At 58.0% G+C, this 18,155-nt stretch overlaps 1 protein-coding gene across 2 annotated transcripts in view; it reads right to left on the bottom strand.

The window, feature by feature from the left end:
* The window catches only part of NOVA2 (NOVA alternative splicing regulator 2), a 49,948-nt gene extending 34,731 nt beyond the window's left edge, over positions 1 to 15,217 (bottom strand). The window contains exons 1-2 of one of the 2 annotated variants that reach the window (XM_075915101.1): positions 14,972 to 15,217; positions 280 to 423 (exon numbers count right to left, since the gene is read on the bottom strand). In XM_075915101.1, the coding sequence (XP_075771216.1) occupies positions 280 to 423; positions 14,972 to 15,143 (316 nt within the window). In that variant the 5' untranslated portion in view covers positions 15,144 to 15,217. Of the gene's footprint in view, positions 1 to 279; positions 424 to 13,702; positions 13,746 to 14,971 lie in introns of those variants that run through there. The other variant, XM_075915103.1, reaches the window with a different exon arrangement.
* Positions 15,218 to 18,155: the final 2,938 nt, after the last annotated feature.

Here is an 18,155-nt window from a genome sequence, read left to right as displayed (position 1 = left end):
TTCCAGAGCTGCTGCTGGCCCGGACGCAGCCCCCTGTCTCGCAACTGGCTGTTACGTGCAAACGGCATTTCCCGCCCCTCTCCAAGCCTGGCAAGGCTGATTGCTCAGATGGCAGAAGTTCACCCGGCCCCGAGGTCTACCCAGGATGGACCACAGGGGTCCAGAGCCTGGGCACAAGACAAACCTGGTCCCCATCCTGCCCAGCCACCGTGGCAGGGCCAAGTCCTGGCCTCCCCCTCCCCCAGCGCAGATCCACAGGGCGTCACGGGGGCCCCTCACCTGGGTAGAAGTCCTTGGACTTGGAGAGCTTAATGGTAGCGCCCGTCTCCTTCTGCAGCTGGACAATGGTCTGGCCCCCTTTCCCGATGATGGAGCCGGCCGCATAGCTGGGGATCAGGACTTTGAGGAAATATTCGCCCTCTTCTGGAGGAGAGAGAGAGGAGAGAAGTGGCCCATTAGCAAAGCCATGGGGGGTGGAGGAGAGATTAGCCCCCCAACCCTGCCCACCGAGCTTCCAACCTACTCAGTGAATAGCCCCCGAAAGGTGTCAGGCCATGACTGGGGCGTGCTGGAGTAACCATGCTCAGCCCTCATCCGGCTTTTCGTCTGTCAACTTCAAAATACTCTCTCAAGAAGCAACAGCACTGCAGCCCCCATTTCACAGCAGGGGAAACTGAGGCAGGGGAAACTGAGGCAGGGGAAGGGAACTGCCCGTGGCCAGGGATAGAGCCGAGGATAGAACCCCAGTGTCCTGGACCCCACTCACCCCTGCTCTCATCCCAACTCCCAGTCACCCTACTCTAACCACTAGACTCCCCTCTTCTCCCAAAACTGGGGAATAGAACCCAAGAGTCCTGAGTCCCGGTCCCCTCTCTAACCACTAGACTCCCCTCTCCTCCCAAAACCGGGGAATAGAACCCAGGAATGCTCATTCCGAGTGCTGCCTCTAACCACTAGACCTCACTTCCATCCCAGAGCTGGAGACTAGAACCCAGGAGTCCTGTTTCCCGGTCCCCTCTCTAACCACTAGGCCCCACTTCCCTCCCAGAGCTGGAGAGAGACCCCAGGAGTGCTGCTCCCCAGGCCTCTTTGGGGTCTGTAGCGCACCCAGCGTAAATGGGGTCATGGCCTCCCAACAGGGCTCCTGGACTCTGGTCGCACTGCCGGAGTGTTACAGGGGTGTACGCATCCCAATCACCACGGGGACCCTCGAGGGTGAAACAGCCCACCCACGACAGATGTCAGCCACCTGGCCCAAGGCCCAGCTGGGAGGTCAGGTCCCCCCGGAACAGGCATGGGGGTCAGAACAGAATTGACACTAACAGAGCTGGCAGTGGGCTGATGCGGTTGTGACAGCCGGCCACTCGTGGCCCTCCGTGCATGTTGCATTCGGGCCAGAGATTAGCCATTGTGCTCAGCGCTGTACAAACACAGCACAAGTAGAGAACATAAGAACATAAGAACGGCCGTACTGGGTCAGACCAAAGGTCCATCTAGCCCAGTATCCTGTCTGCCGACAGTGGCCAGCACCAGGTGTCCCAGAGAGGGTGGACCGAAGACAATGATCAAGCAATTTGTCTCCTGCCATCCCTCTGACAAACAGAGGCCAAGGACACCATTTTATCCCCTGGCTAGTAGCCTTTTATGGACCTAACCTCCATGAAATTATCTAGCTTCTCTTTAAACTCTATTATAGTCCTAGCCTTCACAGCCTCCTCTGGCAAGGAGTTCCACAGGTTGACTACACGCTGTGTGAAGAAGAACTTTCTTTTATTAGTTTTAAACCTGCTACCCATTAATTTCATTTGGTGTCCTCTAGTTCTTCTAGCTCTAGAGGAGCTGCTGCTGTCTCATGTGTGGGGAGACACGCTGCCAGCCACAGAATAAAGATCCCCAGCACCTCCGCCCGCAGATCTCAAAGTGCTCCACACAGGAGGTCAGTGCCATCGTTGTACAGATGGAGAAACTGAGGCAGAGAGGGAAAAGGGACCTAGAATCATAGATGCCCAGAGCTAGCATAGACCTCAGGAGTCATCGAGTCCAGCCCCCTGCCCAAACCTGGACCAACCCCGACTCAATCAGCCCAGCAAGGGCTTGGTTACACCTGGGCTTAAACACCTCTAGGGATGGAGACTCCATCCCCTCCCTAGGGAACCCATCCCAGCGCTTCCCTATACAGCCACTCCCCGCCTTACGAACACACCGACTTACGACCATCCGTGCTTATGACCAACCTCCCATAAACCCTATTCTAATATTTTCGAGTTGAGAACCACGGACGTCAAGTTTTTTTAACAGTGCGGGCAGCGCATTTAAGGGTATTTCCGACTTACGACCAAATCGAGTTACGACCAGGTGTTCGGAATGTAACCCATTCGTAGGTCAGGGACCTCCTCCACGGCAGCTTAAGACCATTGCTCCTTGTTCTGCCATCTGCTACTGCTGAGAACACCCTCTCTCCAAACCCTTCAGGTAGTTGAAGGCTGCTATCAAATCCCCCCTCACTCTTCGCTTCTGCAGACTAAACAGACCCAAATCCCTCAGCCTCTCCTCATAGGTCATATGCTCCAGCCCCCGAATCATTTTGGTCGCCCTCCGCTGGATCCTCTCCAACGCGTCCACATCCTTTCTGTAATGGGGGCCCAGAACTGGACACAACACTCCAGGGCTGTGTCTAAACTATACCCCTCTGCCGAGCGAGGGATGTAGATTAGGCACATCGCTAATGCAAATGAAGTGGGGATTTAAATATCCCGCGCTTCATTTGAATAGAAATGGCTGCCGCTTTTTGCCGACGCGGCACTTTGCCGGCAAAAAGCGGCAGTCTAGACGGGGATCGGTCCACAAGGAAAGCCTTTTCCGACCGATCCCTTATGCCTTGTGCAACGAGGTTTACAGGAGCGGTTGGAAAAGGCTTTCCTTGCCGACCGATCTGCGTCTTGACTGCCGTGTTGTGCCGACGATCAGCTGAGCCGGCACAGCGCGGCGGCCATTTTTATTTTAATGAAGCGGGGGATATTTAAATCCCCGTTTCATTTGCCATAGCCATGTGCCTAATCTACATCCCTCTATCGGCAGAGGGGTGTAGTTTAGACATACCCCAGATGTGGCCTCACCAGAACCAAGTAGAGGGGAATAATCACATCCCTAGATCTGCTGGCAATGCTCCTCCTAATGCAGCCCAATGTGCTGTTGGCCTTCTTGGCTAGAAAGGCACCCTGCTGACTCATCTCCAGCTTCTCATCCACTGGAACCCCCAGGTCCTTTTCTGCCGAACTGCTGCTTAGCCCGTCGGTCCCCAGCCTGTAACAATGCTTGGGATTCTTCCGTCCCAAGGGCAGGACTCTGCACTTGTCCTTCTTGAACCTCATCCGATTATTTTTGGCCCAATCCTCCAATTTGTCTAGGTCACTCTGGACCCTGCCTGCCCTCCAACGTACCTACCTCTCCCCCTCGGTTAGTGTCCTCCGTGAACTTGCTGAGGGGACGACCCAGCCCCTCCTCCAGGTCATTCAGAAAGATGTTGAACCAAACCGGCCTCAGAACCGACCCTGGAGGTGCTCTGCTTGAAACCGCCAACCTTGCCGAAGGTCTCCCAATGGGTCTGCAAGGAGAATCCAAATCTCCTGCATTCCAGTCCAGGGCTCTACCCACTAGATTCCACTGCCTCACTGAGCATTATGCTCCCACTCTGATATTGTCTTCTCCAAGGTGGGGGAAACCGAGATTCACCGACCCCCAGCGGATAGTTACTGGGGGTGCCATGATGTCCCACTAAAGCACAAGGGTCTGTATTGCTATCAGCAACCTACCAGCCACGGCATAGGTCTCGTCTCCACTATGCCGGGGATGGATTGACTGTCGATTTATCATAGAATCATAGAATAATAGAATCATAGAATAATAGGACTGGAAGGGACCTCAAGAGGTCATCGAGTCCAGCCCCCCGCCCTCAAGGCAGGACCAAGCTCCGTCTACACCATCCCTGACAGATGTCTATCTAACCTGTTCTTAAATATCTCCAGAGAGATCATGTCTACTTAGACGCGATAAATCAATCTCTGAGTGTGCTCCCCTCGACACCAGTACTCCACCAGGACGAAAAGAGTAGCCAGCACCGTTAGGAGAGCAGACCCCGCTGACTTTACTGCATGCAAGACGCTGCGGTGAGTATATCTACTTCAGCTACGCTATTTGCATAGCTGGAGTAGATTGATGGCGGGGGTTAGCGTAGACAAGGCCTCGGTTCATGCCTTTATGCCCGTCACCTTAGCATCTGGGCACACACCACCTTGGACTCTTAAACCACCTAGAAGCTTAAGAAACAGGACTGTATCCACCACATTTCAAGAAAAATGTGGAGAAACGGGAGAGGGTCCAGTGAAGCGCAACACAAATAAAGATCTAGATCTAAATAAAGATGTTTCTCAACCTTTTTTTATAAAGTACCCCTTTAAAAAACAATTATAAGTACCCCCAGTATCTACAGTTTTCAGACACACACACATTTTTTTTTGCCATTGCAACGTATTTGTGTAAACAACTTAATCGTAGCCAGGCGGGTGATGACATTTTTGGGTGTAAAAAGTACAAAAATAATAAAACGCTGTAAAACTTAGAACAAAAATTCTGTTTTCTCCAAATTTGAGTTGTGTTGACGTACCCCCCCCAGACTTCTCTGCAGTACCCCTAAGGGTGCTCGTACCACTGGTTGAGGAACACTGATCTAGAAGACATGAGCTATGAGGGAAGGCTGAAAGAACTGGGCTTGTTTGGTTTAGAAAAGAGCAGACTGAGAGGGGACAGGAGAGCAGTTTTCAAGGATCTAAAAGGGTGTGACAAGGAGGAGGGAGAAAATTGTTCTGCTTGGCCTCTGAGGATAGGGCAAGAAGCAAGGGGTTTAAATTGCAGCAAGGGAGGTTTGGGTGGGACATTAGGAAAACTTTCCCATCAGGGTGGTGAAACACTGGAATAAGTTGCCCAGGGAGGTAGTGGAATCTCCATCACGGGAGATATTTAAGAGCAGGTTGGACAGACACTGGTCAGGGATGGTCCAGATGGTGCTTGGTCCTGCCGTGAGGGCAGGGGGCTGGACTTGATGACCTCTCGAGGTCCTTGCGGTTCTAGGGTTCTGTGACTCACTGGAAGGAGCCTTCTCCATCACAGACACCACCCCCTCCAGCATAATTCTAGAGCGTAGTCCCTCTGCAAGCCCAGCTCTTTCAATCTCTCGCGCCATCGGCTCGCCTGTCCTCTGACCAGCCTAGCAGCCTTGTCCTGCACCTGCCCCAGAAGGAGCTGCTCTCTCCCATACAGCACCAGACACAGCCCCGGCCGCTCGGCCCCACATTTCCACCGCAAATGTTCCTGGGGCATTATGCCGGCCACAGATTCCACCCAGTGATCCCTGCTGCGCTGATGCACGTTCTGGGGGTCGAACTAGGGCAGAGAAAAAGACACCCCATCTCCAAGCGAGGCAGGGTCTGCAATTTTCCTGCCTGGGAAAAACATGCATCCAATTTCCAGCCTGAATTTCCCTTGCTTCTGCTCCAGCCATTCGCTCCCTAGTTCCTCTGCCGCTTGTAACACAGAATACAGCCCCCCCCCCTCACCCGCAGGGGGCACAGGCCCAGTGGCTGCCCTCATTCCACTTCTGCAAAGCAGCTTAGGGATTTGAGCTTCCGATTTCTCGGCACTGCGGCGGCGCTGCTCTCCTAGCTCAAGGTTAACGGTGCTGGGATCTGGCCGTCGGCATCTCACCAGGAAATCACAGCCTGTGTGGGGATGAGTGGTGTGTCTTCAGTGGATGGGCGTGCACATGTATGGAGCATGTGTTGCGTGTCCGTGTGTGTGCGGTGTGTGTATGTAGGGAGTGCTCGTTGCACATGAGCATATGCATGTGCATGCGTGTTGCGTGTCTATGGCATGTGATTGTATGCATGTATATTCTGTGTGTATTGAATGCACATTGCAAGCTAAATGTATTGTGTGCATCAAGTGTATATTGGATGTGATTGCATATGTGCGTTGTGTGTGTCTATTGTGTGTGATTGTCTATGTGTGCACTGAATGTGTACTGTGTGTGTTGAGTGTATATTGCGTTTGATTGCATATATGTGTATGGAATGTGTACTGTGTGTATTTAGTATATATTGCATGGGATTGCATGTGTGTGTTGTGTGTGTGATTGTATACATGTTATGGGATGTGTACTGTGTGTATTGAGTATATATTGCACGTATGTGTTGTGTGTATTGAATGTGTGATTGTTGTGTGTATTGAATATATATTTAATGGGATTGCATGTGTGTTGTGTGTGTTCTGAGTGTGGGATTGTTATGTGTATCAGATATATATTGAATGGGAGTCCACGTATGTTGTGTGTGTACTGAGTGTGGGATTGTTGTGTGTATTGAATATATATTGAATGGGATTGCATGTGTGTTGTGTGTACTGACTGTGTGATTGTTGTGTGTATTGAATATATATTTAATGGGATTGCATGTGTGTTGTGTGTGTTCTGAGTATGGGATTGTTATGTGTATCAGATATATACTGAATGGGATTCCATGTGTGTTGTGTATGTACTGAGTGTGGGATTGTTGTGTGTATTGAATACATATTGAATGGGATTGCATGTGTGTTGTGTGTGTACTGACTGTGTGATTGAATATGTGTGTACTGAACGTGTACTCTGTGTGTTGAGCGTATATTGCATGGGATTGTGTATTTTTATATGAGACAGCTGAAGAGCCAATCAGGATGCAGAGATCTGCCTATTTTGCCTCTTGACTTCACCTAACTTTATTTTTGGCTGCTAGGGAGCCAATCAGGACGCAGAGCTCTGCCCGCGCAATGCAGCTGGCCAACATGTCCCAGGGCCCCGCCTAGCCAAGCTTTGAGGCCTGGGACAATAGCCAGAGTGGCCAACCTGGTTTCCTCCTCGTTAACAAGGCCCATCAGTGCCACGGACCCCGAGTCTTCCCCTGGGACGTCCTGCCCTCGAGCCCAGTCCAGCAACTCTCATGCAGAGTGGGCTGCTCCCACGGTGCCGACGCCACACCCCAGCATCCCAGCTGCTCGTTAAATAATTTCCTCGTTACTATTGCAGCTTAGCATAACGACCCCCTCTCCCCGCTCCGCGTCGTCAGCAGCCTTCACATTCAAGGACCAGCACACGGAACCTCTGCCGCTTTGCTTAAGGGAGTCGCTCCATGGCTGGCAGCAGTAGCAGGTTGTTGTATAGATCGCCCACTAGCAGAGGAGGCGTGGCACAAGTGAGTTATATCCGCTGCTGCCATGGCTGAATCTATGGTATGAAGCTGATTACCAATGGGAGAGGAGGCGTGACCATGAGGTTACCAATGGGAGGGGAGGCGTGGCTACATTGCGTCTCTTATTTCGAATCTATCTCGAAATGGCTTGTTTTGACATTTGGCAGTGCCAAATTTTGAAATAACACGCTTTTTCGGGCCATCCCTTATCCCTCATACAACGAAATTTACCAGGATGGTGGAATAGCGCTCCCGTTATCTCGAAAAACATTTAGAAATAGCAGGCGACCTGTATAGACGCAGGGTAGCTATGTCAAGATACCTCCAGTACCCCAAAATAGCCATGCCGTGTAGGCATACCCAATATTAATTGTGTTGAGCGTCTGGTCACCATTAACCAGTTTAGTGAAGCAAAAGAGGTGTCAAACCCCCTCGCCATTCTTGCTGTCCACACTTATTCGCTCTCTTTCCCCCCGATCAAAGGACCCGCACTTGCTCTTCCACCATGTATATTTCAAGAGCTTCTTCCTCTGGCCTCATACGTCCCTTGTTTGGTGCCTTAGTCTTCCTGATTTTGCCCCTGCAGGCTTGAGCGGTTCTTATGTATTCCTCCCTAGTCAGCTGTCCACTTGGTGCAGCTTCCCGTTTTCATTTTCAGGCCAGTAAAGGGCTCCTCCCCGAGCCATACTCTTCGTCCTATCTTCTTCGCAGCAAGGTGGCCGGCAGTTGTGCGCTGTGTATTGTCTCCTTGAACCAACTCTCCCAAAATCCTCCGTCCCTTAGATTTCCCTCCCGAGGGACCTCCCCTACCAGTTCTCTGAGGTGGGTAAGGACTTTTCTCTATGGGCCTTCTTCTACCACAAACATAAGGAGGGGGGAGGGATAGTTCAGTGGTTTGTGCATTGGCCTGCTAAATCCAGGATTGTGAGTTCAATCCTTGCAGAGGCCATTTAGGGAGTTGGGGGGAAAAAATTTGTCAGGGATGGTACTTGGTCCTGCTGTGAAGGTAGGGGACTGGAGTCAATGACCTACAAGGTCCCTTCCAGTCCTAGGAGCTAGCCAATCTCCTATAACTTAAGAATGGTCCATCCAGTCTGCTGACAGTGGCCAATTGCAGCCACAGTGACTCTTGCACCTTTCATGGTCACTTCCACTTGCCTTCCCGTTCACTACCTCTTCCTCCCTGTTGGTCAGAATCAAATCTGAAATAGCTGCCTACTGGTTACATCCTCCACTTTCTGAAGCAAGAAGCTGCCCCGATACCCTGCAAGAACTTACCGGGGAGTTTGAGGTTGGCCATGTGGCTTCCCTTGAAGATACCTGGGTCGTTAAAGTCCCTCATTACTACTCAACATTCAGGCTCCTCCATCCACCTGCTCTTCCTGGTTCTCCAGTGTAGACCCCCTACTATGACATTGCCTTGTTTTTCCCCTTTATGCACTAGGGCCATGTCTACACAAGGGCTGTGTCTACACTGGCAAGTTATTCCAGAAAATCAGCCGCTTTTCCAGAAAAACTTGCCAGCTGTCTACACTGGCCGCTTGAATTTCCGGAAAAGCACTGACGATCTCATGTAAAATCATCAGTGCTTTTCCGGAAAAACTATACTGCTCCCATTCGGGCAAAAGTCTTTTTCCGGAAAACTGTTCTGGAAAAGGGCCGGTGTACACAGCACAGTAGTGTTTTCCGCAAAAAAGCCCTGATCGCGAAAATGACAACTGGGGCTTTTTTGCGCAAAAGCGCATCTAGATTGGCCATGGATGCTTTTCCGCAGAAAGTGCTTTTCCGGAAAAGCGACCTGCCAATCTAGAGGCGCTTTTCCGAAAATGCTTTTAACGGAAAACTTTTCCATTAAAAGCATTTCCGGAAAATCATGCCAGTGTAGACGTAGCCAAGGAGATTATTTCGAATTTACTAAATTCAACTGCTGGGTACCTGATTTTACAAATGTGAAGTTCTGCGTCCTCACTACGGGAAAGACTCGAATGGAGTCCGAAGCAGGCTCCATTAATGTGGACGTGCTACCTCGGACTCAGACCCTAAGGCCTCCCGGAAGCCAATTAGTTTCAATTAGCGGCACCAGCACGTCCCCATGAATGCTACTTAGGACTTACACGTTCGGGACTAAGCACATAAGAAAATAAAAATGGCCGAACTGGGTCAGACCAAAGGTCCATCCAGCCCAGTATGCTGTCTGCTGACATTGGCCAGTGCCAGATGCCCTAGAGGGAGGGATCACAACAGGGAATCCTCCCGTGATCCCTCCCCTGTCACCCGTTTCCAGACAAACAGAGGCCTGGGACACCATTCCTACCCAGCCTAGCTAATAGCCATGGATGGACCTAACCTCCATGAATCTATCTAGCTCTTTTTTGAACCCTGTTACAGTCCTAGCCTTCACTGCATCCTCTGGCGAGGAGTTCCACAGGTTGACTGTGCGCAGTGTGAAGAAAAACTTCCTTTGGTTTGTTTTAAACCTGCTCCCTATTAGTTTCACTTGGTGACCCCTAGTTCTTATATTGTGAACAAGTAAATAACTTTTCCTTATTCATTTTTTCCACCCCAGTGGTAATTTTATAGGCCTCTAACCTATCCCCCCTTCGTCTCCTCTTTCCTAAGCTGAAACCTCCAAGTCTTTTTAATCTCGCTTCGTATGGGACTAGCGTTATTCCCCGTGAAAAGCAGGACTGCAGGGTCCGAATTCCGTACCCCCTCATTCTGCAATCACAGGCTTGGGAGTGTGGGGGCACCGCCTACAAATTTGAGCTTGGGGGCCTAATTTCGGACTAAGGTCCTAGTGCGGACCAGGCCTAGGTGCCTGCTAGTTCTGCCACGTGGAAACAGGGCTGTGATTACCTGTCTCCCCGGCCGCCGCTTCACACCAGCCCCTGTCCAGTGCACCCTTCCGAGCTGGGAGTTGAGGGCCCATGGAGGGGTGAGCCCGTATCGCCCATCCTCCTGCAGGGGGTCCGCCCCGCCCTGAGACCCTGGCACGGCTCCAGCCTCCCTGAGCGGCTTGGCGGGGAGGCTTCTCAGCCCAAATCCACTTAAAGAGACACCACTGGGGGAGCTTAAGCCAGTTAAGTCGTCTCAGGAGGCAATAGATTCCAGGCTGATCCGCACGGAGCATCTGCCTCCACCAGAACCTTAGCCACGGACCGGGACCTGGCCCCTGCCCTGCCTCCGGGGAACCCTGATCCTTGGGAGATTCACACCTGAATTTACCTCCCACCCCAGCCAGGCCACTGGGGCCTCCTGACTGGGGTTCAGCCATGGTGGGCAGGGACCCCAGGGTTGTGTCGCTGGGCGCCAGCCCTGGCCTGTGGAGGGCGCAGACACAGGCCCCACCCGGGGGAGCAGGGCCTCAGAACCACACGCAGCCCCCGAGGCAAGAGAGGGCCAGAGGAGATAGCTTAGAGTCCACGTCCCTTTAAGGCATCGCCCCTCACCCTTCTGGGCGAGGGAGGCACATTCCGGGACAGAACTTCCAGGACTCCAGAGTTCTGTTCCCAGTGCTAGGAGGGGAGTGGGAGCCAGTGGTTAGAGCCAGGGGCACTAAGGGTCAGGAATCCAGGTCCTATTCCCGGCCCCTATGAAGGGAGCAGCCACCCCTGGCATTTTTCGGCCCCAAACCCCATTTGTCTTCAGCAAAGGTACCGTACGCTGCTTACACGAGGGGGAGATGCATGCATGGGTGGGCGGGCAGGCGGGGATTTCTGCTCCTAATTATTAGGTCTGTTATGGGGCTACATGCTGCCCAGACACACAGTGACCGAGATCAGGGCCCGTCGGGCCGGGCGCCGCCCAGACACACAGTGACCAAGATCAGGGCCCCGTCGGGCCGGGTGCCGCCCAGACACACAGTGACCGAGATCAGGGCCCGTCGGGCCGGGCGCCGCCCAGACACACAGTGACCGAGATCAGGGCCCCGTCGGGCCGGGCGCCGCCCAGACACACAGTGACCGAGATCAGGGCCCCATAAATCGCCAGTGAAAGGTCCTATCGGTCCCTTTATCCATTGGGATAGACAGACCCACTCTCCTGTCCTGGGGCCCCAGTGAAGGGAACAGAGCAGGGGTGCAAGACCTGTTGGGTATTGACCAGTCACCTCTGGATGCGAGGCTGGAGTCACAAGTGAAACAAATGTGCCACCCCCAGCTGCCAGCTCAGAGTGACAGGCAGGGTCTGCATAGGGGAAATTCAGGGCTGGGCTGGAGGGGTACGGGGCGGGAGTGGGGGGCACTGGCAGGGCTGGGGGCCAGGGCCGGGCTGGCAGGGGCTGCGGGTCGGGAGTGAGGGGCACTGGCAGGGCACATAAATAGCCAGCCAGCCCTGGTGAGGGCGGCTTTGGTGTCTCTCCACGTCCCTCCCAAATGTGACATTTGCACCGCTCAAACCCCCACCTTGCCCAGACGGAGCAGAGATGAGGCTGCCCATGGTCTGCAGCACCGATGGCTCCTCCCCCCTCCTCTTTGGACACCTGGGTCCTATCTGGGGGGGGGCCTGGAGCTGGAATGTGAGGGGGCCCCTCTGCCCATGAAGGGACTTTCCAACAAAATGAGTGAATATTCTGCCCATGCTCTCAGCCCCCTGCCCCCCATCCCCTCCCCCAGCTGCCAGCTCCCTGCCCTCCCAGGCTGTCAGCCCCCTGCCCCCCCAGTCCTCTGTCCCAGCTGCCAGCTCCCTGCCCTCCCAGGCTGTCAGCCCCCTGCCTCATCCCCCAGCTGCCAGCTCCCTGCCCTCCCAGGCTCTCTGTCCCCTGCCCCAGCCTCCAGCCAGCCCCCTGCCCTTCCCAGATCCCAACTCCCTGCTCCCGCCCAGCTCCCAGTCCCAGTTCCCTGGCTCCCAGCCCCCTTGGCTGTTTCCATCCTGCTGCTGCCTGGCCCAGGGGGCTGTGTCGGCCCAGCTGGAGAGGGGGCCGTGCTGAGCCTGGCTCCCAGGGGATCGACCTCACCAGGGAGCCCAGACTTGGGCTCTGTCCACACTCCATGCCAACCTGCCACAGCCATGCCAGTGCACGGCTCCAGGCCCCCTGCCACCCCAGCACCCCGCACCACGGGCTGCGGGTACCTGGCCAGCCCATCAGAATGCGGGGGGGGGGGAGCAAAGGCTTTTGGGAGATTCCACCAGGGCACCGTGGGGGAGCACAGCCCAGCCCCCTGGACCCTCCCGGCCAGTCAGGATGGACCCAAGCTCACAGCTGCCACGCTGGGTCTGTGGGCTGAGTCGGCCTCGGCCCAGGGGACCCTCGTTCCAACCTGGCTGCAGGGCCCCGAGCCCACCTCCCTCGCCGCCCTGCCCTGGGCTTTGCTCCTCCGGGCCCGTGGCTCCCAGCCCGAGCCCCCCACCGCCACGGCCTCACTGCAAGCCAAGCCGAGACCCCCTCCCCCCCTCGCGCAACGGGGCTGCCAGTGAGATCTGCTGCCCCAGCCCTCCCCCCGAAGGAAGGACCCTCCAGCCACAGGGCGTCCTGCTGCCCCGGCCCCTGGCCGCGGCTTCCCCCAGGGCCAAGAGCCACCTAGGAGCTTTGAGGGGGTCAGCTAAGCTGGAGTCTGAATTTGCAGGGATCCCGTCTCCCCATGGCGTTTAGGTTTGTGGTGAACCCCTCTTCCCATGGGGCCTTGTTTTGTGGGGCATCCCTCTTCCCATGGGGCCTGTGTTTGTGGGGTCCCCTCTCCTCATGGGTCCTGGAATGGGGGGATCCTCTCCCCATAGGGCCTGGGTTTGGGGGGATCCGTCTTCCCATGGGGCCTTGTTTGGTGGGGCATCCCTCTTCCCATGGGGCCTGTGTTTGTGGGGTCCCCTCTCTTCATGGGTCCTGGAATGGGGGGATCCTCTCCCCATAGGGCCTGGGTTTGGGGGATCCGTCTTCCCATGGGTCCTGGGTGTGGGGGGGATCCCTCTCCCCAAATAAGCTAGGGCTCCACCACACCAAACCCCACCCCATTTCCACTCTCCCCTCCCCTGATATTTTCCTTCTCAGACCCCGGACTCCCCCCACATCCTCCCCCGCCCCCCCCCCCCGCCCCAGCTGGCTCAAAGCCATAGCTACCCCTGGCTGCTCCACCGGGATCCCTCCCCCTCCTCCGCTCTTGCGCATCGCCTGGGCAACCGGCCTCCTTCTGCCAACGCAGGCCGGATTCCAACCCCCCCCGCCCCGAACCAGCTCTCCATCCCGGCCCCCACTCAGAGATCCCCAAAGGGCCCCCCGCCTCAGTGCAGGGGGATCCATCCACCCCCCCCTCCATCCCACACCCATCCCCCCCAGGCTACAGAACAGACGCCACCGGCCCAAAAGGGACCAAAAAACCCATCAGCCAAATATCCGGGTAACAGCCGGGAGCCGTCCTTTCCCTCAGCCCCCGGCCTGTCCGTCCAGCCCTTCCCCAGCCTCTTATCGCTACATTTCACGCCCGGCTTTCGGCTACCTCCTCCCAGACGATGCATGAGGCCCATCAGTCCAACGAGGCTAATCGCCCGGGCCGATTCCCTGGAGGAATCTGCGTCCGGCGGCAATATTTATCGCTCCTCGCCCAAAGGCCAAATGCAAACGGCTCCAAATGTTAATTACATCATGAGGGTTATGGTGGGCGCGCCTGGCTGGGAATACCCCCCCCCACACACACACACACCCCGTCACCGGCCGCACACCTGCACAACAAAGACACACCAGGGCCGGGAAGGGAAACCGACACAGAAATCTGGGGCAGAAAAGACATCCCCAGAACCCAGGGCCTGGGCCGCTGTGGCCACCAGGCAGGTTGGGGTTGGGCGAGGGAGTGCGGCGAGGCCTTGGGGGGGGGGGCGGGAAGACAGCCAGCTCCGGCATCTTGGCCCTTGGCAAAGAGCGAGGGTCTCGAGGGATTTGTGTTGTTTGTTGAGCCTTCTGTCCCCCCCTCCCCGGCGGCCGCCCCCCCCCCCCCCAGGCACGCAGTGTCTTTCAAACACCCCAGCTGCCTCCGTCCCTTGCCCTCTGCCCGCATCCACGCCGCTTCCTTCCTGCCCTCGGCCCCCTTCACATCCTGGGAAGAGCTGACAGCCTTGCCATCCTGCGTGTGTGTGTTTGTGTGTCTGTGTGTGTGTGTGTGTGTGTGTGTGTCACCCCCTCCCGCCATCCCCCGCCAAGCTGCTATCAAATGGACAGTTCTCCTCGCCTCCATTTTGACACTGCAGCTGGATAGACATCTCAGGATTTTTTTTGGGGGGGGGGGGGGTTGCATAGGGAAGAGGCAGCCAGAGGGCTGGGCTGTCACATCTCCCTCCCCCCCCCCCCCCCCCGCCTGCCCGCCACTGCCGGCTCGAAGGCTGCAGATACCTGCCGGTTTTGTGGCAATTGGATTATGATTTTTTTAACGCTGGGATCGCCGGGGGGGGGGGGGGGGGGGAGCAGTCCCAGATGAGGGATCTGTGCAGAACTGTTGACGTATTAGATGGCGAGCGGGTAGCTTGGCTGGGGGGGAGCGGTATGGAAGGGAAATCTCCATCCTTGGGGGGGGGACAGGCTGGAGAGGTGTGGGGGGGTGCCCTCTCCAGGTGGGTGGCTGGGAGGGAGGGAAGAGGATGGGGGGAAGGTAGGTCAGGCTGGCGCAGGGAAAGGGATGGAGCGGACGACCCCTGTCCTTGGAGGGGCGGGGGTGGCAGAGCAATGGGCTGCCAGGGCGAGGGAGCTCCCCATCCATCCCCTGCCCGCCGCTCACCTCCTGTGTTGCTCCGCTTGGTGCTGATGGCCTCGGTGGGGGTCTCCAGGGGCCTCTTCCTGGAGTCGGGGGGGTCCGATTCCATGTGGGGGGGCGGCGGCTGCTGGGGCTGCGGGTGGGAGGCCGAGAAGATGCCGTTCTGGTGCACCGACCCGCCTGCCATCATCTTCATCCTCCGGGCGAATCTCCCAGCCCTGCTCGGGATCCGGCCGCCTCGCCGGGGGGAGGAGGAGGAGGAGGGAGGGAGGATGCACAGGCGCGGGGGGGGGGGGGGGGGAGGCTTAGAGCAGGGAGGGGGAGGAGAGTTGCACGGGGAGGGGGGCCGAAGGGGTGCACAGGGTGGGGCGGAATGGGGGTGCCAGGTGTGGGGCTGAGTGGGGGGCACGGGTGGGGGCAGGGGGTGCGCGAGTGGGGGGCAGGGGGTGCGCGAGTGGGGGGCAGGGGGTGCGCGGGTGGGGGACAAGGGGGCGCGAGTGGGGACAGGGGTTGCGCGAGGGAGGGTAGGGGGCGCGGAGGGGAGGGGGTGCGCGAGTGGGGGGCACGGGGTGCGCCGGTGGGGGGCAGGGGGTGCGAGTGGGGGCAGGTGGGGGGCAGGGGGTGCGCGAGGGGGGCAGGGGGTGCGCCGGGGTGCGGGCCGGGGGGAGGCGTCTGCCCACGCCGCGGACAAAGGAGGGCAGCTGGAGCAGTCGGGCGCGGGGGGGGGGACCGGCCGCCCCGCCGCAGGAAGGGGGGTGCGAGGCGGCCGGGCTGGGCGCAGCAGCACAAAGGCGGCGGGGAGGGGCGCAGAGACCCGGGCACGCGAAGGGTTTAAACGCTCCGGCGAGCCGCGCAGCCTGAGGCCGGTCCCCGGGGCAGCATCCCGGCCCGGCCCGGCCCCGACGTCGGGAGCGGCCCCAGCCCCGCCCCGCTCGCTGCGCCGCCGGGCCCGGCCTCAGCCCCCCTCGTCCGCCGCGCTGGGGGGGGGCGAGGCTGGGACGGTGGGGGAGGGAGAGGTGGGGCGTGGGCTGCTGCCTGACCCCCCCACGCCCCTCCCTCCCTCATCTAGGGCGGGCTGCCCCGCCCCCCGCACCTGTCTGCCCCTCCCGGGGCACCCGATCCATGCACCCAGCCCCCCCCGTACCGCATTGATCCATCCCTACAGCCTGTGTCCTCCCCCACGCCCATCTACCCTCCTAACCCCCCCCCACGCTCCCATCGATCCATCCCTACAGCCTGTGTCCTCCCCCACACCCATCTACCCTCCTAACCCCCCCACGCTCCCATCGATCCATCCCTACAGCCTGTGTCCTCCCCCACACCCATCTACCCTCCTAACCCCCCCACGCTCCCATCAATCCATCCCTACAGCCTGTGTCCTCCCCCACACCCATCTACCCTCCTAACCCCCCCCCACGCTCCCATCAATCCATCCCTACGGCCTGTGTCCTCCCCCACACCCATCTACCCTCCTAACCCCCCCCCCCACGCTCCCATCAATCCATCCCTACGGCCTGTGTCCTCCCCCACACCCATCTACCCTCCTAACCCCCCCCCACGCTCCCATCAATCCATCCCTACAGCCTGTGTCCTCCCCCACACCCATCTACCCTCCTAACCCCCCCCCACGCTCCCATCGATCCATCCCTACGGCCTGTGTCCTCCCCCACGCCCATCTACCCTCCTAACCCCCCCCCCACGCTCCCATCGATCCATCCCTACGGCCTGTGTCCTCCCCCACGCCTATCTACCCTCCTAACCCCCCCCACACTCCCATCAATCCATCCCTACAGCCTGTGTCCACCCCCACGCCCATCTACCCTCCTAACCCCCCCCCACGCTCCCATCGATCCATCCCTACAGCCTGTGTCCACCCCCACACCCATCTACCCTCCTAACCCCCCCCCCCATGCTCCCATCGATCCATCCCTACGGCCTGTGTCCTCCCCCACGCCTATCTACCCTCCTAACCCCCCCACACTCCCATCAATCCATCCCTACGGCCTGTGTCCTCCCCCACACCCATCTACCCTCCTAACCCCCCCCCCATGCTCCCATCGATCCATCCCTACAGCCTGTGTCCTCCCCCACGCCCATCTACCCTCCTAACCCCCCCCCCACGCTCCCATCGATCCATCCCTACGGCCTGTGTCCTCCCCCACACCCATCTACCCTCCTAACCCCCCCCCCATGCTCCCATCGATCCATCCCTACGGCCTGTGTCCTCCCCCACGCCCATCTACCCTCCTAACCCCCCCCCCACGCTCCCATCAATCCATCCCTACAGCCTGTGTCCTCCCCCACGCCCATCTACCCTCCTAACCCCCCCACGCTCCCATCAATCCATCCCTACAGCCTGTGTCCTCCCCCACGCCCATCTACCCTCCTAACCCCCCCACGCTCCCATCAATCCATCCCTACAGCCTGTGTCCTCCCCCACGCCCATCTACCCTCCTAACCCCCCCACGCTCCCATCGATCCATCCCTACGGCCTGTGTCCTCCCCCACGCCCATCTACCCTCCTAACCCCCCCCCCACGCTCCCATCGATCCATCCCTACGGCCTGTGTCCTCCCCCACACCCATCTACCCTCCTAACCCCCCCCCACGCTCCCATCGATCCATCCCTACGGCCTGTGTCCTCCCCCACGCCCATCTACCCTCCTAACCCCCCCCCCACGCTCCCATCAATCCATCCCTACAGCCTGTGTCCTCCCCCACGCCCATCTACCCTCCTAACCCCCCCACGCTCCCATCAATCCATCCCTACAGCCTGTGTCCTCCCCCACGCCCATCTACCCTCCTAACCCCCCCACGCTCCCATCAATCCATCCCTACAGCCTGTGTCCTCCCCCACACCCATCTACCCTCCTAACCCCCCCCCCATGCTCCCATCGATCCATCCCTACAGCCTGTGTCCTCCCCCACGCCCATCTACCCTCCTAACCCCCCCCCCACGCTCCCATCGATCCATCCCTACGGCCTGTGTCCTCCCCCACACCCATCTACCCTCCTAACCCCCCCCCCATGCTCCCATCGATCCATCCCTACGGCCTGTGTCCTCCCCCACGCCCATCTACCCTCCTAACCCCCCCCCCACGCTCCCATCAATCCATCCCTACAGCCTGTGTCCTCCCCCACGCCCATCTACCCTCCTAACCCCCCCACGCTCCCATCAATCCATCCCTACAGCCTGTGTCCTCCCCCAC

The sequence above is a fragment of the Pelodiscus sinensis genome, unplaced genomic scaffold, assembly GCF_049634645.1.
Source record: "Pelodiscus sinensis isolate JC-2024 unplaced genomic scaffold, ASM4963464v1 ctg34, whole genome shotgun sequence".
NCBI lineage: Eukaryota > Metazoa > Chordata > Testudines > Trionychidae > Pelodiscus > Pelodiscus sinensis.
The sequence above is the reverse complement of the archived record's forward strand: the minus strand, read 5'-3'. Positions and strand labels throughout refer to the sequence as shown.